The 23,278-nt window shown below is 41.9% G+C and overlaps 1 protein-coding gene across 1 annotated transcript in view; it reads left to right on the forward strand.

Annotated features, from left to right (window-relative positions):
* efl1 (elongation factor like GTPase 1) overlaps positions 1-23,278 on the forward strand; it is a 49,935-nt gene that overhangs the window by 22,888 nt on the left and 3,769 nt on the right. Inside the window, exons 15-21 of the mRNA XM_044030911.1 lie at positions 11,566-11,697; positions 12,542-12,689; positions 14,598-14,727; positions 15,491-15,617; positions 15,831-16,035; positions 16,612-17,111; positions 19,761-19,945. Coding sequence (XP_043886846.1) covers positions 11,566-11,697; positions 12,542-12,689; positions 14,598-14,727; positions 15,491-15,617; positions 15,831-16,035; positions 16,612-17,111; positions 19,761-19,945 — 1,427 coding nt within the window. The remainder of the gene's footprint in view (positions 1-11,565; positions 11,698-12,541; positions 12,690-14,597; positions 14,728-15,490; positions 15,618-15,830; positions 16,036-16,611; positions 17,112-19,760; positions 19,946-23,278) is intronic.

A 23,278-nucleotide genomic window follows, 5' to 3' on the forward strand; every position in this document is an offset into this window, starting at 1 on the left:
AGAGGGGAAGACATCTTCATCTGGCTGTTGACTCTCAGCAGGTGTTTATAGAGCGTGGCGGCACAGTCCTTCAGCGTTTGACCGCCAACCTACTTTTCCAGCACACCGCCGCCGTTTTACCCCCGCGTTCAGCAGTCGCCTCCTCCTTTAGCAGTGATTCAGGGTGTGCATGACCTCCTCGTCCCACGGCATCACACTCCTCAGAGCGACAGGCCATAATAAGCGTCTTCATGGCACCCTCTCCCTCTTTGTTCTCTACTGTCGAGTGTGAGCACCGCTGGCCGGCTGCCACGGCTCTTTGTCTGAGCCGCGTGGTGCAGGCAGCCTGGCGGCCCTCTCGCAGCCAATAGATGGCGTGAGTAGGGAGTGAAACTGTGTGTTTGCTGCTCTCACTCGTTCTGGAGAGGGAGACTGTAACTGATACAGACTCCAGTCACACAGAGCAGGGAATTCTGTGCTAGTTAAATAATGAAACTGCCTCCAATAAACACTTTGACACAGTTGCCAACGGAAAGACGGCACACGAGGAGGACAGGAGACATTTCTGTGGAGGACAGTGGAATTCATTCACTTATGATAACGACTGCCAGTAAAATCAAATCTTATTTCGTTGTAGCTTCTCCCACAGTGTCATTTATTTCCCATTTATGCCACTAAAGTGTGATCCAGAGAGGATATAAAGTACAATTCTGGTTTTATCTATAATGTGAGCTTGTGTTGGGCCACACAGAGGATTAGTGGCTACATAGAATCCCGGTTTGACCTGCGTGGGGTGTGCATGTTCTCTCCAGGTACTTCAGTGTCCAATAACATTGAATGTTTTTAACCCCGACGGCTAGCATCAGCTCGTCGTCCTGCAAGTCGCGCTTTCGACATCAGGTGACTCGGTTTGTTTGTGCCGCCATGTTGGCCGTGTGCTTTAAATCCAAGACTGTTGAGAAATATATCGCAGAACCCGACAAACCTGAATATATCTGACCCTTAAATCCCACGGTTTTCCCTCACCCACCGTTCCCGAGCTGCAGGATTCCACCTCAGAAGAATGCCTTACAAACTTAGTAGTGGTAATAATAGTCCTTTATTAGCTAAGCAAGATATTAAAGTTAACAGGGAACTTTACCTGAGGTCGTCTCTCTGCTTTTTCACTTCTAAAGTTTTACAGTCCTTAATTATCACATCAGTGGTTATTCCCCAAACATCAACCAAAAAGATGAAATGTTTATAAAAAACACTAAAAACTAAACACTTTTAAACACTAAAGGCCACTGTTGTACATATTTAACATCTACCACCCTGAAGGTGTTAAGTCTGGTGTGTTGAGTCAGAACAGCTCATGACAGACGAATGGCAAATAGCCAATTTTTTTTAGCTTTATAAACAGTTTTGGGTCGGGTTGGCTGGCCCTTTTCTTATATCTATGTATTAAATAGTCATTTACTCGTGTACACACCTGTAATCAGGGGCTTCTTTCCAGCGAGCATGCAGCGACATGTCAACAGAAACTCGGTGCAGCTCTTATTAACTGCATGATGGTTATTGCTGCAGAGCCTTGTAGGACCTGGAAAAAACAAAACGTGTTAAACATTTGTAACAAGTGTCTAAATTACTGCACTCTATGTGACATAATGCAGTCGCATAGATTATGATGTAGTTTTCGCCAATAACACCCCAGCAGTAATAGTATATGTGGTTTACCCGTGCAATTCACAGTATGCTCACATCTAGGCTGCATGTACACACACACACACACACACACACACACACACAATGCTCTCTCAGGCTTAACTGCTTAACTGGGACTTTCCAGTGCTGGGGAAATTCCATAGGACATTAAAAGGGAGCAGATTTCCAAGAGTCTGGCCTTGTACCTAATAAAACACGATCCAAAAAAGAACATTTAACAATTTCCAGCCCCGCACTATATTTATTGCTTTTCAATCTGCTTTGTTTCCACCACTGCAGCACGTTTTTGTTTTATTTTATTATTTTGATAAAATGACAGAAAGCACAGGGTAATTCTTGCCATACATTTGGCTCGGCGACGCTTCCTGTATGTGACAGTCAGACATCCTCGATTACATCCACCAATGAGGCACAAAGTCAGCCCGGCTTCCTGAATCTCTGATTTAGTGGAAACAATATGACCAGATTTCTCGTTCAGAACAGAACTCCCTTTCATACGCGGGGCTGGGCCGCGTATATAAACACGCCGCTGGTTGCAGCTGCCATAACTGAATGGTTGCCATTCACTTTTAAGAGATCAAAGGTCGAACATGTAACTCTCAGATGAGCAAACTGTCAGGAAAGGCATATTACCAATGTAAATATACATGAGAGTGCTGAGGTTACATCACAGTCCTTCACTGTGTATTCACACGGAAACGGCACATGTGAGCGCTGCATACTTTTTTTTTTTCTTTTTCAGACTTAAAAAGTTTTCCGTAAACATGGCATCGTTTTCAAAGAAAATGTTTCATCCACACCAAACCTGCCAGAATGACACGATACATGGCTCATAAATACACCAAAAAATGGAGAAGACTACTTGGAGCACTCGCGTAAAACTGACATCCCAAAATTGCGTATTCGTTGTGCACACTAAAAAGAAAGTGTGGTGTTGTGAGGTTTTTTTTTTACACTGGGTTTTGTTAGTATTGTTGTATGCCTCTCAAAACGCCGGTTCCTTGTGGATCAAAAGCAGATGCGATACAAAACTCCTAAATTCAGGTTCACCTTAAAACATCCTCGAGTTTATAGGCCCTTGTAGTATAAAGTCCCGTCAGAACCACTTGACCCTCTATAAGAATATGGTACGATCAAACGTGGTCCTTTACCGTGTTCATGAGAGGAGCACTTCCGCGACATATTCGCGACCCGTTAACTCAGAGACTCCCCGTGTTGTTCACGCCCAGATAGCAACATTTTTGTGGCCCACATCCAGGCCCATCTGGTCCACACATACCACATGGAATGATGGCACTTGGGCGGTCTGCTCCTGTTTGCCAGATCCGGGCCTCAAGCTGGCCACTGCATCACCACACGTCAGTCAAAAGTGAGCTTGAAAAGACTTGAGCCTCACATCCACATTAGCCAGTGTCAATTGTGCCCCAATTTATTCTTTCAAAAGTCAACAAAAATCTGCCTCTTTAGGCTCATTTCTTAACCAAAGATGGCCCAAGTTTGTTTGAAGGTATTTGGGCCATATTTGTTATTTATGACACGGCCCATTTTAAAGTGTCATCCCGATTATGCACATTCTAAAGAGAACCAGATATTTGCCAAAAACGGTCACATTTGCACTTCACGTGTCTGCGCGACCTCATCCGGAAGCTTGCAAGTTTTACTTGAATGCATCCATAGAATAGATTTCCCAAGAAGTAATGCAAGTAAGCAAAATGTCATACCGCCAGTGGCATCTCCCCACAGTTTGAATACAAGCTCTCTTAAAGGGTAACTTTAAAAACCCCAAAACCACTTTTTTTAGGCGCAAACCAGTATAAATTGTCCAAAAAGGTCCAAATCTTGGCCATTTTAAGTATTTGAATCACACATATTTTGTTAAAAAAATGTGTATTTGATGTCTCTGTGGCCTTTTGTTACTCGTATGCTCTTTCATCGTTACCTGTCCTCTTCTGGTCGACCCCTCCGCCATCTGTAATATAAAAACATTTCAAAATGGTGGAGAAAAGTCATTGACGTCAAACAATTAAGGCACACATTGTGTGCGTCGCCTCTGCTTCTCCACCCCTCGTACTCTCTTGCTCCCTGCCCACTCTTGACATTTTCTCAGAATCAGGTTTTGGGTGGAGTTGGCCTCCGATCATGGGGGTTGAAAGTGAAAGTTATCTTGGAAAAAGCGTCAGAAGAAACTCACTCGCTGAACATTTTTTTGACAATTCTACAGCCATCAAATCTAAATGAATCATAAGGGGGTTAATAATTTAAATCATTCTATTTAACAATAAAAGTCCTTGGTCCAGTTCTCAGTTGTAGTGGAAACCTACAGTATGTACATGCACCGCTGTTCCAATTGAAATGTGGCGGCTTGAGAAAACTTGGTGGTAATGCGAGAGCTATTATGCTAACAATCTTGGCGCTTCGCCGAGAAAGTGTGGTGAGATGTCAGCGAGTGGACAACATAAATGACCGCGAGGAACATTTTGTTTCAAAGAATCCGGTTTCAAAGTCCAAAACACCTAAATTGGCGATGAGTCGATACATCAGCACTGACCAGAGGTTTTTCCATCACGTTGTGGAGTAAACACGCTAACTGCTTTAACATGTGTGTTTCTGTGCAAGGTAAAGGGGAGAGAGATGGAGAGATGATCAGGCTGAGAGGAGAAACTTCCTGTTTTTCCTCTATGAAAGCTACACAGAGCCAATGCAATTAATCTCAATGCCTTAAAATGCCCGTATTTTCCACTTCAGCTCCACTATCAACCTCTTGTTGATCTCTTGGCTATTGTACCATTGGGATTTGGGGCTATTTTAAGACTTGAGGAAAAAAACACTTCACAGCGATCTCCTACGTCTACCATTTTATTGCCAGACTACAGATTTCCTTTCAGACCTGGCAAGACTGACGACTGTGTGTCTCACAAAATGTATTCTTAAAGGTACAGTAGGCGGAATTTTATTTGCTTTACTGATCAATACTAGTTGAAGTTCTTTGAGAGGGAACAATGCGTCTTAATTAGACTTAATAGCACTTTTCATGCAGAAAACTGCAGCACAACGTCAACTAAATCAACTCCCCTCATAGACAAAGACTCACACACACACACGGGTGGGGGTGGGGCAAATCAATTGGTGAATTGTTGTCATCCGTCCTCGTGCAATATGATAACCGATACGCTTAAGTAAACACTTCCTACTTAGTTTCAATCACATGCGACAAGTTAATGAGGGAAACTTTGGTGGAAGTTACTCGGCTGAAGAAGCGGTGATAATGGTGTAGAAAGCTACGCTAGCAGATGCACGTTCAATACATAGACTTTACGCTCTTTGTTCTCTGTGTTGTGAGTCAATAGAGAAGGTCTGCACTTTTAACTTTTCACAGACACAGTTTTGTTTTCTTCAGTTCGACAGATATGGAGACATATTGCTATATGATTGGTATCGTGGGCCATTTATTGTATCGTATCGAGCCAATAAAATTACATTAAATGGGACAAAACTGTCTGGAAACATCGTCGTCGATGAAAGAAACACTGAAGTCGACTAAAAGTAGCTAAAATTACACTAAAAGAGTAGAATTAAGCATTAAAGGAAGATAAGATTATCTGGAATAAGTGAAATAAGCAGACAAAAATAAAGTGAGTGTGTCTACAAAAGCTCCCAAAATGTTAGTATTTTAATAACATGCAAATTAAATTTAAAAAAAGGTAGCCATTCTGCAGGCATCAGCTTCAAAAGAGTTCAATGTTGCTCAAATTTAATTTAAAATGTTTCTTTAAAATTTACCCAAAGCTAGAAGGAAACATCTCTTCTCTACCCTCTAATGGCATCTATATGTATGTATATATATGTATATGTATGTATGTATATATATATATATGTGTGTGTGTGTGTGTATATATGTATGTGTGTATATGTATGTATATATATACGTGTATATATATACATATACACACACGTATATATATATATACGTGTATATATATATATACGTGTATATATACACACACACACACACACACACACAGTTTGTGTTTATGGTGCAGAGGTTTTCTTATATTGAGTAAAATATGGATATGATGCACACATAAAGAGCAGACGTTGCTTTTTGGTGCTGGAAAACTTTATACAGTTGATGCTGAAGAAGCAGGTCAGTTCAGCAGGAGTAAAAAAGGAGGAGGAGGAGGAGTAGGAGGAGGAATAACAGCTAAAGTCCACACTCGCAACAAGCTGCCACCTGTCCCCCATCATCTCATCATGGTCGATGAGTGACCGGCCTTTTACCGTCTCAGACTCACCTGCCACCTGCTCAGGTTACCGTATGTTCGCAGAGCTTTGAAACAACACAGGACAACAAACATTCAGTTCAGTCATAAAAGACTCATCTGACGACCTGTCCGTGTATTCAGAAGAGGGAAGATACCACTCTTTTGTGTCAAATATCAAAAACTGGAGTATCGATATTATTCCGATACCGTCATTTTAGACCGTTTATGAACATATGAAGCTATTGACGACACATCTGTGCGGAGTCATTTCAAAGACAAAGAAAAACAATATTTGTTAAGCAGTAGAACAAATGAAAAGCCCAAACATGACTCGGCTAAAAATGGTTTTCGACATTTTTACAGTGGAAATCACCTGCGATTTATATTGGATTTTTGGATCGTATACCGATACCGATACTAGCCGATGCTGATTCCCCTCCCTAGTCCCCAAACAAATTTGACTAATTTTGACAATCTTTTATTTTCAAATGCATGTTTAAAATGTAATATGTGTGTAATGTAAGTGTAGTGTGTAGCAGAAGTGCAAACCCAGGAAGAAGAGGGGACTGGGGGCATAAAGAAAAAAAAAAATCTTTATATAACCAGAGTCACAGCCAACTGTACTTGTGGTTGGAGGAAATGTCTTCAGGCTTGAGTCATTTCTTAGCTCTGCAGTCGGACATAACCAGGTTTGGTCCCTGGTGTGTGTGTGTGTGTGTCCTTGTATTTGTTACTTCTTCAGTGTTATAAGTATTATAGTATAACTATTGACCTTCTCAGGACCAGCAGTCCTCATGGACACCAAAACCTGTCTCCTTATCTACCTTTTGTTTGCTCCACGTAACTCGTTAAATCACAACCATTTAGCCAAATTTGAATGATTACTATGTGCAGTCTTCTCTGCTTCGAAAGGAGGGGGTCCTTGAAGTCCTTGAAAGTTTGTAAATACAAACTGTGTTTAAGCTTCTTAAATGTGAATCTGTTTTCCAGGTTTGTTGCTCCATATCACAAAGAAATCATTAAAACTGAAACAACTAAAATAATAATTGTAAGACGTTCAGTCACTGCTGTTTTTCGTCACGATACATTTCTTAGTTCACATTTTCTTGTTGTTTTTTTTTTAACAGATTGAGTCATACGATACATTGCATCCTGTGTCAGTTTCTCGCTGCCCTTCATCTTGGCCTCCCTCATTATAGTTCTATATTCAGCAGAACATGTTAATTTGTGAGGATTCTTTCTTTATTCTAAACTTTTTCCCTTGAATTTAAATTCCACCGGGGTTGGTTGTGATAACACATGTTAACGTGTTAGAAAACTCTCTGTGCAGCTAATTAGTGGACATTCTTAGACTGTAACTTCGCCCTGGTTCATATTTTCTGTCCGAGGTTTCTTAAGAGTGAGAAACCTTGTTGCTCCGATGTTCCCTCCACCAAGGGGGCCATGGTTCAGCAAGTTGTTTTGCAGTGAAGTGAATAGAAGAGACGCATGGAGTAACCTGCAAATTCACTCTTGCCTTTGTTTTCAGACCAAATTTAATATAAAAATCAAACATGTGAACGTAGCCCCTTGGGGTTTTTTTGGGCGGGTGTAATTTAGCCTCCAGACAGTGAAGCAGATGTGAATACAGTTGAGATGATCTGCGAAAACTATCAGGAACGACGTCTAATTGAGTCAAATATTCCTTTTGTGCTGGAGTCATTGCATGTCTGCCTCTGGCCATGATTTCCTGCAGGTTAGCCAGGCATGGATGAGAGCATGTGTGCGTGTGTTCTCGTTTCAAAGGATGATGTGTTAATATCTGCAGAGAGTTCAGATGAAGTCTGTTCTGCGTCTGTGTGCGGCACTCGCGGCCTCCTCCGAGTTCCTCCCAGTTCACGTTTCCCTTCCTCGGGTTTCACCGCTCTCTGTCGGATCCGAGGGCCCCCGGGGATCGAATCACCTTCGAGTAATTACAGCGTCGAGTTACACGCATCTGCTCCGACAGTCGACCGGGCCCTGAGCCCCCGCGTGTGTGTTTGTGCGATCCCGGTTTGCAAACTGTGCGCGAGATGAAGTGATATCAGTCAAACAAAGATGGAAAAATGTGCTTTTCCAACTCTGTCATGAGAACTGTGGAGTTTGTAAAGGATGAAGAAGCCCAGTGGGATTGAATAAAGATCAGCGTTTCAGCCCCTTATGGGTTGAGCAACTTAATCTTTTCATCACATCAGAACTAATTGATGTTTGAGACAAAGTTAGAGGAAAGGATAGGAGTGATTAGTGGTGGTGTGATGAGAGGGAGTTTCACAACTGATTAATCTGTCGATTGTTTTCTCGATGCATTGACTAATGGTTTGGTCCTTAAAACGACGATGTTCCTCCTGTTTTTGATCCGGATTTGTCCACCAACCAAAATGCCTCCGTTTCAGGGACTGAAAAATAAAACCGCTTGTTTTGATAATAAAAAACAAAGATTCATTTAGTAATCGATCAATAGTCAATCATTCTGGACACTTCAGCTACCAGCTTCAGGCAGATCCCAACGCATTTTAGCTGGATGGACACAGGAGCTGCTGGTCCGGTCCACAGCTGCACCATTTGTGTCATTTAGAAGTTATTCTCTCTTCTGTAGTAAAAGGCTGACAAGTGCTCACTCTCCACACCAAAGCCCATAGAGGAAAGTCGGCGTTTTTAGCTCACTGGGCACTGGTGCTGCTGCTCCACATCTGCCTCATCTGATAAATATTTATCACTCAGGGAGATTCAAACAAAGTATTTCACACATCAAAGTCTCAAAATAACACATTCAGACTCCCTGATGGAGGCAGCAGTGGGTCAACAGCTCCTGTGTACTGCCATTTGTTTTTTCTTTCAAGCAACTCAAATGTATGTGCTCTGTTGGAAAAGGCTGAAAACCAAAGTCCAAAGAGAAAGTCTGTGTTTTAGCTCGCAAAGACACTGGAGCAGTTGATCTAATACTGCCTTATTTGGTAAGTTTGTGTCGCCGAGTTAAATCCAAATACGTAACACATTTTAACTCTGTGATGGAGGCAGTGGTGGGTGAACAACTCCTGTGTGCTATGATGTGGAATTGTTAATTAACCCTGTGGACTTTGGTGTGGGGAATGAGCGGTTTCAGTGTGCGGTTACATGACCTCATACAAACAAACCTTGAACTATCCCTTTAAACCCACAGTAGGTCTCTGACAAACAGCATGGCTTCTTCTCGGCAGCAAATGTAAACTGCTGACTAACCGCAAACTTGCAGCAGTACCTATCATTTACACAGCTGGCCCAAGAAACAGAGCAGTCCTTGCAGTTGAGTCATTGTTTCACCATAGTCATGATGGTACAAACAAGCCTGAGGCTCATCTCTGTTGTGGTTCCACAGGCAGAGCACGGGAATGGAAAATAAACATGCAGTAACAAGAAATCCTCCAAAAACCAACACAGTTATACTATTTCAACATGGGCAACATCACCCTATACATGAAAACACACTTTAAAGCAGATCAGCGATGCAGCCTCCTTCCACTGAACCCACATCCTACTCCAGCACACGTCCAAACTCATTATTCAGTGTGAACTGCAGTGTTGCTACGATTTGAAAGTCACATAGTGTGAACTGTAGTGTTGCTACGATTTTGAAAGTCACGTAGTGTGAACTGTAGTGTTGCTATGATTTAGAAAGTCACGTAGTGTGAACTGTAGTGTTGCTATGATTTAGAAAGTCACGTAGTGTGAACTGCAGTGTTGCTACAATTTAGAAAGTCACATAGTTTGAACTGCACAGGGTTGATACAATTTAAAAAGTCATGTAGTGTGAACTGTAGTGTCGCTATGATTTAGAAAGTCATGTAGTGTGAACTGCAGTGTTGCTAAGATTTAGAAAGTTAGTGTGAACTGCAGTGTATACGATTTAGAAAATCACGTAGTGTGAACTGAAGCTGTATGATTGTGAAAGTGGTTGCTAAGGATTTAGAAAGTCACGTAGTGTGAACTGTAGTGTTGCTATGATTTAGAAAGTCACGTAGTGTGAACTGTAGTGTTGCTATGATTTAGAAAGTCACGTAGTGTGAACTGCAGTGTTGCTACAATTTAGAAAGTCACATAGTTTGAACTGCACAGGGTTGATACAATTTAAAAAGTCATGTAGTGTGAACTGTAGTGTCGCTATGATTTAGAAAGTCATGTAGTGTGAACTGCAGTGTTGCTAAGATTTAGAAAGTCACATAGTGTGAACTGAAGTCTTGCTACGATTTAGAAAGTCACGTAGTGTGAACTGAAGTCTTGCTACGATTTAGAAAGTCACGTAGTGTGAACTGAAGTCTTGCTACGATTTAGAAAGTCACGTAGTGGGAACTACACAACATTGTTACAACTTAGAAAGTTGTGGTGTGAACTGTACACTGTTGATGGATTTAAAAAGTTGCGTAGTGTGAAACCAAATGAAGGTAAATTGAGAAAAGAAAGCTCCACCCCTTTATGTTTAGGAATCTTAAAAGTTTCAGTTTGCTGTACTGAGTAAAACAGTGAAAAAAAAGAAAAAGTACATGATCTTATAAGGAAAAAATCTGCCTTCTGTGAAATGTTTGTTTTCCAGAGCTCAGTATTTGCTCAGGTGGTTTGTATAAAACCTTTGACAACATGTTGCTCCTCTTCTTGCCTTCATTATGAACTTGCTTTGAATTCGGCGACATGTCGTGGCGTTGTCGTGTGAGAACGTTCCACCGCGTGGAGATGCATTGTGCAGTAACTGCAGCGTGGATGTAAACACACCCCCGGTTCTGTAAACTCTGTAAAAATCCACAAGGACTATTCTAGCAGATGTAATGTATTCATTCATGGCTCTGCCTCTGGGCAGTGAGACCTCCCTCTCTGTCAAAGCCACAGCTCCACTAACTTCGTCTTATCAGTAACTTCAAAATCCAATTGAAAAAGTCTCTAACAAGCTCTTCAGCTCCGTCTGTGTCACTGCTTAGTCAATGTTATTTCACTTAACTCTGTATTTAGATTCATTAGATTCTTTGTTTGGTATTTTAGTGTCCATCCTTTTACTGTGAGTTAATAAACCACTCACTCTCCCAAACCAAAGTCCATGGAGAAAATCAGCAATTCTACATCACAGCACATGTGCTGATCCACTTCTGCCTCAGTCAATAAGTTCACACCGTTGATTTTGTGACTCCGGTGTTTGGAATCCTTTGTTTCACCTTAGTGACTCAAACTTGCCAAACAAGGCAGCGTTGGACCAGCAGCTCCTGTGTCCCTGGGAGGTAAAACCACTGATTTTCTCCATGGAATTTGGTGTGGGAGAGTGGGCATGTAATAAAGTGACACATTGCTGTCGGGAAAAGGTGAGATAACAGTGAAATAAAGTGGCAGCCGTGTTGTTAAAAAGATATCGTAGAACTGGGTGGTTTTTCCTTTTGTAAAGCGGATAAAATCTGTCCCTGGTTGCAGTTAGAGCTGCAGCTTGTTTCGTGTGACTACCTGTCACTGTAACTGTCTTGATACCAGCCGGAGATGCTTGTATGGCGCTGGTGTGGTGTGGTGTGGTATACGGGAATAACGGGACTCAAACTCCTCTGGTCCCAGAGGAATTCATTATCCGTTGTTCTCTTGTGTTTTCCCGCAGGTCTTGGAGGTCTGGAGGACTTTGTCTTGAAGTCGGCCACTCTCTCTACGTCCGCTGCCTGCCCGTCCTTCGCTCCGCTCAACTTTGAGGCCACGCCCATCGTACGGGTCGCCATAGAACCCAAACATCCAAGTGGGTCGAGGAGTTGTTTTTAATGCTGTAAAGTTCCACTAATGTTTTAACTACCGCTACTCGACTGTCACAGAGTAGAACTTATTCCCTCCAAGTCTTTAGATTTGTCCAAATCCATCGATCCGCCACGTGATGTCCCTCTGCTCAAAGCTTCTCAACTAAAACAATGAAAGTCTTGTTTATTTGCAGCACCAGTGACATGTTTTTGTCATTTTAACCTTTGTTTTGCTAACGTATGTAATGTTCGTCTGTTTTTGGCTCCGTTAGCGGTGACTCACAGCAACAAATCAGTGAAACAAAACTGTAATTAAAATAAAACGTCAAGGTCCAAATTTCAAAAACCTGACCGCAGCAGAGCACACATGTCAAACCCCAGAAAAAAACGAAAAGCGATGACTTTGACGGCTAATGCAAGTTGGCTATGATACAGATTCTAGCCAGTCACCAACGAAAACAGACATCGAGTCCAAGAAGGGCTGCGGACTACTTGTACTACTCTACTTCTACTGACGAGGTTCTGTGAACGACTGTGAACGAATCTTTTTTTAATCGACTGATTCTAATGATTCATTTACACCCAAAAACAGCTGCTTTACAAGTCACTAGTTTGTGTTTGTGTTGTGTAGCTATGAAGTCATGTGACTGATACCAAACGGAGTGGAGTAGACCCGAGTAGTGCCGCAAGAGGATCAGTCACTTAATCAGGAAGTGAGCTGAAGCTCATTATCCCACGCTGCTCCTCGACGTCGTTGAGCTAGGGTTTTTTTGTTATTGTTTTGGACGAGAGAGAGGGAGAGATCGACCCCTAGTGGCAGGAATGACCTCCTGTGCATTTCATGACCAGGTGAGATGCCAAAGCTGGTGCGTGGGATGCGTTTGTTGAACCAGGCCGACCCCTGTGCCGAGGTTCTGATCCAGGAAACAGGAGAACACGTCCTGGTCACTGCCGGTGAGGTTCATCTACAACGCTGCCTGGACGACCTCCGAGAGAGGTCAGTGTGTGTGTGTGTGAGACGTCTGCGTGTGTGTTTTACCCTTCCTTCGTCTACAGGTGGAAATAACAATGTCTACGTGCCTCAGTACGCTGAAGTGCTGCTGTGTGATTGGCTGATGACGTTGTGATCAGTTGTGTGTGTGTGTGTGTGTGTTGGTTGCATAAATTGTTTGCTCCTAAATTGAGCGGCTCAGATCTGCGCGTGAAGTGATTTGTTTGCGTTCGCAGCGGCATCATTATCTGGCTTATCATCACATATTGACTGCTGTCTCGCTCTGTCGGTGTAACTGTTGCCCTTCTCAGAAGCACAACATGAGCTCACTGACAGACATCGATTGATACAGAATTATCACAAGGACAGATTTGTTTTCATCGTCCTGACAAATTAAGTGGAGACTCAGAAGATGGATGACCTTTTTGTCAGCTTTTTCCACAACAACAACATCAATGGGGCTTCATTCAGGACACTTTTATTAAACAGCAGCCTGTCTGGCAGCTTTAAATGAAAGCACTGCCCAGTAAATACGCTCAGCATTGGGTGTTAAAGCTGATGTCGGCAACATATATAACCTGTCAGCATAATCTAAGTCAAGTGAAGTGAGAGAGAACCGGACATCTGTATATCCTCTAGACCTGACAGAAGAATTTGACCAATCACAGGGCAGTTTAGAGCGAAAGGGTGACTCTTATCGGCTCTTTCACGCACACGTCCTGTCAGTTAAAAGGTCACTGGGGCTGCAAGGATTCATCGATGAATCAAATCTATTTGAGTGAAAGAAACCCTGATTTTACAGCTTCTTAAATGTGAATATTCTCTGGTTTGTTTGCTCCAAAGAATCATTAAAACTGATTAGTTTTGCTCTGTGGACAACGTTTAAGAGCACCCATCATAATTTTATTTTTGGACCAAAATCAGCTGTGCTGCCAGCAGGCGGCGCTTGACTTACTTTGGCCTGACACTCCAGTATGACGTCATGCTGCGCTTTCACGATGTAATAGTTAATAGTTTGATTCTTGCAGTCATGATCGCTGGAATTATTATATCTTATGTTTCAGGTTTTGTTTTTTTTAGGCCAAACAGTGCAAGAAAAATGACCCCCTGTGGGGCAATTAACAGAGGCTTCAAATCCTTGAAAGAGTTTGAATTTCAATAGGTTTTACGTGTTAAAAACTGGTTTGAAAAACAGGATTATGATGATAATGATAAAGTCCAGATAAGAATAGTTTTTGTTGTTAAATTTGCATGTGGTCGTCGTCGTCTTCACTAAAACAGGAAATTCCTTTTATCTGCGGTGCCCTGTGTCTCTTAACTGTGCCGTTACTATGTCACAAAAAGGAAAATTGTGTTGGTTTTATGAAGGTAGTAAAGTGTCTGTGTGATTTCACTCTATTATTCACTGATAGAGACAGTTCTCTGTCCTGTTGTCCTCGAGCCAGATCAGACGAGCGCGCACACACTCTCCCAACAAACGTAAACACAGACGTTCTTTTTTTAGACCCAGTGACCCAGTGAACCCGGGGTCACTGGGTCACTCGAGAGACGAGAAGCGTCTGTGTCTGTGTCGCGGAGCAAAGCCTTTAATTCAGACTAATCAATATGGAGGTGATGTCCTTACGAGTAGGAATCAGACAACTGAAGCCAGTCACAGTGAACAATAACAATTAAAGCTGCAATAAGCAAGATTTGTATTTAATCAAGCTTTGTCATTTTATTCATATCACAAACAAACCTAAAATCCACCGTAGATTTAGTATCTACAATAAATCCAGTTGCCCTTCCCGTCTCAAGCTGTGTCGGCACATTCGGTCCTTGAATTGGAGGAAATTGTTCCTGGAAAGTCCTTGACAAGTCACTGTCACCAGCATCAGTGAGTAACGAGAGTTTGTTTTGCTCGCCCTCTCACAGGTTTGCCAAAATTAAAATCGCCGCGTCCGAGCCCATCATTCCATTCAGAGAGACGGTGGTGCGTCCTCCTAAAGTGGACATGGTGAACGAAGAGCTGGGCAGGCAGCAGAAGGTAGCCATCATTCACCAGGTGAGTCGCTGAGACATGTGTCATTCCAGAAACAGGCCAATCAAATCATTTCATTAGGGGTCGAGAATTCTGGAATTCTGGTATTTTTTTAGAGCTGAAATTACTAAATTAATCTACAACTATTTTGATAATCGATGAATCGGTTTGAAGCTTTACTTTTCAATTGTTTAAGCTTCTTAAATATGAATATTTTCTTAATTTTTTTTGCTCTGGATAACAAAGAAGTCATTAAAAGTCAATCATTTTGGTTTGTGGACAAAACAAGACATTATTTATTTTAATTAAGGTTTTCTGATATTTTATGGACCAAACGATTAATCGAAAAAATAATCGACAGATTAATCGATTATGAAAATAATCGTTAGCTGCAGCTCTAGTATTTTTCATGTGTTTTTCTGAGTTATCGCCATAAAAAAGTGCTTGTTTTCGCCAAATAAATGGCTCTTACTCTCTCTTTAATTTCAAACAGTACAGCATCCTTGTTACCTCCACCGAGGCGTTTATCTCTAAGTTTTGTCTCAGTTTTTTGTATGATCGGTAGGTGATCACCAGAGTTCAGATGTGAATATCTCAGCGACATGTTTACAGATCAGGATGAATTCTGTCATGTTTTTGTCGGATGGTTATACTGTATCTATAAGCAGCTAAAGTTCTATACAGATCCTGACAGTTCTTCTAGGTCCAGTGGATCAAAGTGTTAAAAAACGCAGGTCTAAGCCTTCTGTGCTCTCTGAGTGATCTTTTCTTGCGTACGCTCTCTCAGGTGAAAGAAGAGGCCTCACAGAGCCGTTTATCAGACAACCTACATGTGGACCCCAACGGTCTGGTGACCCTCACCACCCCTAACAGACTTGCCACTGTCGGCGTCCGGGCAATTCCGCTGCCACAAGGTAAGACCTAACTCATCATTATATCATAAGTGGTGTTCAACCATCTTAGCTAATTAAAGTGTCTTCCTCTGTTGTTTGTCGCTTGGGGTCAAATCTCTAATCATGAACAATTAACAATAACAAACCACAAAAATGAAACGCAGCAATCCAAAAATAGACGTTTCTATTTTCCTTAAGCGGATCCGCGTTGATGATTTGGTTTTGTTCTGACAGAGGTGACCAGTCTGTTGGAGAGGAGCTCAGAGCTGATTCGGACCCTGGAGCAGATGAACTTGTCCCTGAGGGAGGGGAAGAATCTGGACATCAGTGTCGGCACCATGGACGCCATCGCCGGACTGAAGGCCCAGCTGGAGAACCTGCTGCAGGGGAGGAGGTGGAGGAGCGCTGTGGAGCGAATCTGGGCTTTTGGTCCTCGCAGGTCTGATGACACTCACCTCAGAGACGTGGACATGGTTCTCGTGCAACATACAGAGTGCAGAGTCATGTGACCTTTGTAAATCTCTTACTCTCCCACACCGGCGTCCATAGAGAAAACCAGCATTTTTAGTTTGGTTTCCTTTTCGGAACAGGCTGACAAACGGGTTCATTAAACAGCATAAAATTAAGGTGTTGTGCATTTAATGAGCATTTTAATGAAGCTTTCAAGTATTTACATTCACTTTAGATTATACACAGAGGTGGAAGTGTATTAGGTACGCCAAGCTCCAACTGATACAGTCCTGTAATGGATATTCTTACGTCAAGGTCATAATATTCACTTTTTATTTAAAATAACAATGTTGTATAGTGATAATTGTTACCCAAATCATGTTTCTTTATTCTTTACACTGAAGGTTCAGTGTCAATGATTCAGAGGGTGCATCCAGCAGCAGAAACTTAATAAAATTGTTATAAAACATCAGGTGCACTTCTAGGCTGTATGTGATACCCAGTTCTGATGCTTTCGAGTGACACTGCTCAGTCTTCATGTTGTTGTTGTTGTACTTATTTTCAGGTATGGTCCAAACATACTGCTGAACAGTGTTGAGGGCTACCAGAGACCCTCAGTGTGGCAGTGTCTGAACCGGGGTGGTGAAGTTGGCGAGGCCGGAGCTCCGGCTGCAGGTCTGCGAGACTTTGACAGCAGCATCATCAGCGGCTTCCAGCTGGCAACGCTGTCGGGGCCCATGTGTGAGGAGCCACTGATGGGGGTTTGCTTCTCCATCGAGAGATGGGACATCCAGTCCTCAGCCCCATCTCAGAATCAGGACTCGCCACTGGACATATCTAATGAGGGTTTAGCAGAAGTTCATGAGGCATCTCCAGCAGCAGCAGCAGGTCTGAACCAGGCCAGACGGAGGGCAGACGCTGCCTTGGCCGACTGCTACGGTCCAGTTTCCGGTCAGCTGATCGCTGCCACGAAGGACGCCTGCCGTCACGCCTTCCAGGCTCAGCCCCAGAGACTCATGGCTGCCATGTACACCTGTGAGATCATGGCCACCGCTGAGGTGCTGGGTAAGAAAAACATGGCTGAAGAAGCATAAAGTCTATGTATTGATTGATGTTGTTAATTAAAATATCAATATCACACCTTATGTGTTTAAATAAAAATAACTCTGGATTTCAAACGCTAACTCTACAGCCTAGAAACACATCTGACATTGTAAAGTCATTAGTGAGTTCTCCAGCAGACGGTGCTGTGCAAACTCAAAGTCTATTAACTCAGGTTATATTTATTTATATAAGTCTGTTGCATTTAAATCATTTTAACGACTAAAAACAAGTATAAGATGGGTCTGCAGAGCTCAGTATTTACAAATGCCCCACAACTCTCCCTAAATTGTTGTCCTCTGAAAGTCATTAGGATGAAAATGAGGCTTGAAATTCCATTTAACATGTGGGTAAACAATATCTCCAGGCTTGTTAGTAGCCCCGGCAGCTCGTTACACAAAGAACTGCTTTGTCAGTTAGATCAGAGCCGGCTGACTAAGTGAGGCATTCACTGGAGAAATATCAAAACTTTCCTGACTTTTGCGTCCGTCTGACCCGCGTCGCCGTTAATGTTGACTCTCGTCTCGAGCTGTGGAGATTTGGGCCATTAGTTTGGGTTCAGTGGAGGAAACAACTAAGAAAAGCAATTTTGTCTGGGACAATGTGCCACGAGGGGGTCGTTACTGTGAGGAAAGACCAGACTAAAAATAGTTTAATACTTAATATTTGACAAAAAGATATTGATTCTGAAATGTTAATGGTGTAGAAACGTTTGTATTGCTGATGCAATTGTGTTTACATACATGTGTTCATTTTTCAAAAAAACAGAACACAAACAAGAACAAATTTAAAAGACAAAGCAGAAACTGAAGCAAAATTCACGGCCAAACATAGGATTGAAAGTGAAATAATCTCACGATAAAAAATCTTCATTTTTGAAATTCAAGGACCTTGAAAGTTTTTGAAAATTCCCCAAAATACACATGGGTCATTGAAAGTGCTTGGATTTTGTGCTTCAAGGTTCCCCCGGGTCCTTGGAATTTTGTGAATATGACAAAAGAAAATTCAAGGACCTTGAAAGTTTTGGAATATCACATATGTGTTGCTCAAGGGCTCTATCGCGCCCCCTAAGGTGAAAACGTGGGCAAAATTTAGTTCCACCGACTTTCCTGAAACTTGGTGGGAAGATATTATAGACCAAGACAAACAGAAAAGTCGGGATTTGCACCCTAAGTAATTGAGCGAACTGGTCCAAGCGCGTTTGGAATCTTGGCGTCCCTACAAAAATTAGCTAGATGCATCAAAAGCAAGACATTTTCGAAAGGTTTTGCGGATTCAAAAGTGAGGTCAGGTTTTTGTTAATAACGTATTTGTATGCTGATGTTTGTACTGTAGTGGTTACATTAGAATAGATTCAGACAGTCACTCCTCTCATCTACACACTTTAGGTTTGTTTTCACACCTCAGCACATCTAATAAGCTAAATTAAAGCGGTAATAGAGACGTGTGATAGATGTGGGAAGTCTCTGTGTCTCAAACTGTGTGAGATAGTGTAGGTAGTGTTGGTGTTAGTGTTCCCCGTGTTGTTTTGTTAATTATAATGCCATTAGAACTTCTCTCTCCAAACGCGTGTAAACACAAACTTGTCCCAAGGTTATTATAGTTAACGAAAACTAACGAAATAATGAAAACTGAAATTGGGAAATACTATTATTGTTAACTGAAATAAAAAAAAAAACAGATATCTAAAACGGTAAGGTGTTTTGACCTTTTTGAATCTTGCACCTGGCGAATACTCCATATTACAAAAGAACTAGCACTAAAACTAATAAAAACAAAACTAAAACTAAGCATTTACAAAAAATAAAAACTAGCAAACCCGCTCTAAAAACTGATGAAAACTAAGTCTTTTTTAAAAAAAAAGTCAAAATGGAATAAAAACTGAAACTAGTGCATAACCCCTATTATAGCCTTGCTCTGCACACAGTTAGCAAAATCCACTGGTCGTGTAAACAGGGATCACGCAGCAGGTCCTTGAAATCCTTGAAAATTTTTGAATTTGAAAAAACAAAAAAAAGTTGTGGGGGATTACTTTTTTTTTAAATAAACATGGGTCATTGAAAGTGCTTAAATTGTGTGCTTCCTCCAGGTCCTTGAAATTTTGTGAATATGACAAGAAAATAATATTCAAGGACCTTGAAAGTTTTTGAAAATTGCCCTAAATACACATGGCTCATTGAAAGTGCTTGAATTGTGTGCCTCAAGGTTCCCCCAGGTCCTTGAAATTTTATGAATATAACAAAAGAAAATTCAAGGTCCTTGGAAGTTTTTGAAAATCGGCCTAAATACTCATCGTTCATTGAAAGTGTTTGAATTTTGTGCAGAGTTGAGTTCCCCTGGAAAAATGATTTTGAAGCTCTTTGAAGGAAAAAAAAGGTAATATGTCTTAATGTTTTACACCCACGGTTCTCAAACTGTGGTACGTGAGCTTCCTCTTGTAGCTCTGTAGCATTGCTCGGCCTATTTACACATTACTGAGAGAGATCAATATTTTCTCAGGTGGTATAAAAAGTTTGAAAACCACCGTTTTAGAACATGATCCACGTCGGTCAGGCTACAATTTTGAGTCCACTACTGTACGTCGCTCACCATGTGTGTTTCTTCCTGTCTTAGGCCGAGTGTACGGTGTTCTGGGGAAGCGCGAGGGCCGCGTCCTCAATGAAGAGATGAAGGAAGGGACGGAGATGTTCATCATCAAGGCCGTTCTGCCCGTGGCTGAGAGTTTCGGGTTTGCCGACGAGATCCGCAAGAGGACGAGTGGACTGGCCAGTCCACAGCTGGTCTTCAGCCACTGGGAGGTAACTGTGAAAAGTGAATTATACGGCGATTCTGTGATAGTCAATATACTGCAGGACGATCCGTTATGTGGGAATCGGTGTAAACCAAATGTAAAAACTGATAAAACCTTTGACCTTCTCAGACATGGAAACAAAGTCACCGGAAAGTTTCAAACTTGGGCTTTTATTGTAAAACAATCACAGTCAATAATCATCAAAGTAAGCCAGTGAATAAAAGTGAAATGAAGGAAGTGTTCTGTGAGCACTCAGAGCTCCGTGTTCACTTACACCTGTGTTTTTTTAGGTTTTTATTTTTATCTTAATGCAGTACAACAAATCCAGATGCAGACTGTATGTTAAAACCAGATGGAAGTGACGTCCATGTCTCATAACAATCAATTTCCTGCAGAGATTTTATGTAGCGCAGCCACAGTACTTGTCTCGCTGTGTCAGCGTTTTTTTTTTCCCCTCCTCAAGTGTTTAATATTCTCAACATCTGTTCAGTGTTATGTCTTCCTCCTCCTCCTCCTCCTCCATAGATTTGCCCACTTTCTTACATGAAATAGTGGACACATGAAACTGCCAGGCCTGTTATAAATATATCAAACGAGGAGTTTGTGGTGCAAAGTTGCCAGGATTTCTTTTTTCAGTGGTTTTTCACGGCATGGCTCTGCAGCATAATCCCCGCACGGTCAACTTTAAAAGAGTGGGCTTCGTTCAAGAACGTCTCGTCTTGAATTGTTCTCTCTGTGCTGTTTGTTTATGTTTTTAATTTTGGGGTCTTGGCGTGAACAGCTGCGTATGACTCGGTGTTAAAGGAATGAGGAAAGTCATCGTCTGTGTGTGTTATCCACGCGGAAACGTACTCATTTACAATCTTTTCGTCTCTAAACGCTGCCACTCACATAAACCAAAAACAGAAGAAGACTTAAAGCGTACGCATAAAATTAGCAGGGTGTTTTAAGGTCTTTTAAGTCTCCCAGTTCAATCAGTTCATTAAAAAGATGTGTTCAGTACTTCCTCTACTCTCTGACCAATCAGTGACCGGCAGTCTGTTGACATCACATTTTAGTATTGGAACCTCGTGAGAGCAGGAACTAAAGAAAGCACCAGGTACTATCGCTAATGGAAAAGCAAAATAACCGCGGTGAGGCGAGTCACGCCGGGACCATGTAGTGGAAATTGTGCACCATTATTTTTATATCTTAGTGAGGACACATCAAAGACATAATGCTAACCTTAACCGTCACCACTAAATGCCTTAACCTAACCCTGAAAAAGCCTTTTAAAATTGTGGGGCAAAGGTTAAAAATGTCATCACCAATATATGAATACAAATACACACACACAGACAGACACACACACAGCTTCTGTGTGACAGATCTTGTTAAATGGGGTTGTGAGTCCGTCTGGTTAATGAGACGGTTTCCTCAAGGGAGTTGAGTCACAGCTGCAATAGACAACATGTGTCTTTGACCGTTATACGTGCTGCTCAAGCTGCAGTGTACACACACACACACACACACACTGTGGACCAGATGGACATCTGTCAGCTGGGGTAATGGGTCAGATTTTGTTTAAGCCTAGTTCACACTTGACAGTTTTCTGCCCAATAATCCAGAAAAATGACACAATGAGACACAACCTGCGGGGACTCACTGATGCAGACCACAATCTCATTTCCATGTTCCAGGTCTCCACCACCAGTCAGAGACCAGGACTTTCTAACGTTTTCTAAAGTCTTTCTAAGTCCATAAGTGAAATGAAAACACAGTTTCCAACTTATCTGTATTTGTGGTCCAGAAAAGAGCTGAGGTCACAAATGTATTCCTTTTGAAAAGAAAAACCGAGCTCGTGTGGATGTAGCCTAAGGGCCGGGTCATACTTTCCACTTCCACCTGTGTGCAGACGGCTGCCAGAGTCCGCGTGAGGTTCATTCCGTCATCCGCCAGTTTCCGACCCTACACGACAAATACAGTCTCTGAATGCACATGCCTCCTTGTTTTGTTGTTGTTTTAACGAAGAAGACGGTAACCATGGACACTTGCTTGAGATTAGATGAAGAAGACTTCCAGTACCCTCGCATGTACAATGTAATAATGAAACGAGGGCGATGTGAGTGGAACGCTCGACCGAGACTGGAGAGATGAGATGCGTGGGCCTGATGAGGAGTATCTTCTCACATACACAAGCCAAACTGCTGCAGCTGAGCAAAGAGAGGAGATCCAAACACTGCGGAGTGTAATTCTGTTCCAATTACACTCGCAAAACCAGCCAGGTAACTTGATTTACTGTTCACATTCTACACGGAATAACCCGTGGAGCCCAAACTATGAAAATATTGGAGCTTTTTTACGTTGACTGGGATCTTTTAAAGGAACGTACTTCAGCATCAACGTCACCTTCACGTCTTGCAGTCATGTCGCATTTTGCGTACTTCGTAGCTCAGGATGGGAATTGCGGGGTTACCTTGCGACATATTTGGTCCGCGATATCAATAATATCACGATACAACCGCAAGGTAGTCAGGAACAGGAACTGTTTACTTTAGAGCGCTTTCATTTAGGAATTTATGAATTATAAATATGGATATTTAGCCTGGCCGTATCGATTATCGTATCGCATGTCACATGTTTGGTTTGTGTATCAGGATTATTTTTATTCCCAAAATCCCCCTTTTTTTTGGTACTTTTTTATGATCAGTGATGATATTTCCTTTCACTGCTTTCAGATTTTTAAAGTCTCCTTCACTCTTGTTGTGACTGGCAGAGTCAAACCTCTCATGTGGGTTTTTAACACAAGTGCCCACAGTGGAAGACGAGCACTGGTCCAGGCACACATTTCATCTTAATGTCGAAACCCAACATTTAGCCCTTATTTCCATTTATGGTCATGTAAATGATCGTTCTCCAAACCACAGTTGTCCCAAAATCATCCAGGAATCAAATCCTAGAGAAAACACTGCTTTTTTTTTTTTCCAATACAAATTATTTTGTCCGTTGTGCCGTCGGGTATTATGACACTCAATAAACATGACAAGTCATGAACAAGCCAACACTCGAACCCGATTATCTACAGTTTTCTCCGGCGTTCGGAGGCCAAACTGAAACTGAGAGTAGCTAAAACAATTGTTGGTTAAGGAGGAATGAACTCGCACGACGATTGCCAGGACAGTAGGTCAAAGTCAACAAGGACTTTTTCTCTAAGCTTGTTTCTAATCCGTCTGATTGTCTGACCGTCTCGTGTTTCTTACCACATTCACAGTGAAATGCAATCAGAAGTGAATAGGAATAGAAGTGTGAGTGTTTATACGCCTTTATTACATGTGCAAGCGCACGTTTAACAGCACACTGT

The sequence above is a fragment of the Solea senegalensis genome, linkage group LG7, assembly GCF_019176455.1.
Source record: "Solea senegalensis isolate Sse05_10M linkage group LG7, IFAPA_SoseM_1, whole genome shotgun sequence".
Taxonomy (NCBI): Eukaryota; Metazoa; Chordata; class Actinopteri; order Pleuronectiformes; family Soleidae; genus Solea; species Solea senegalensis.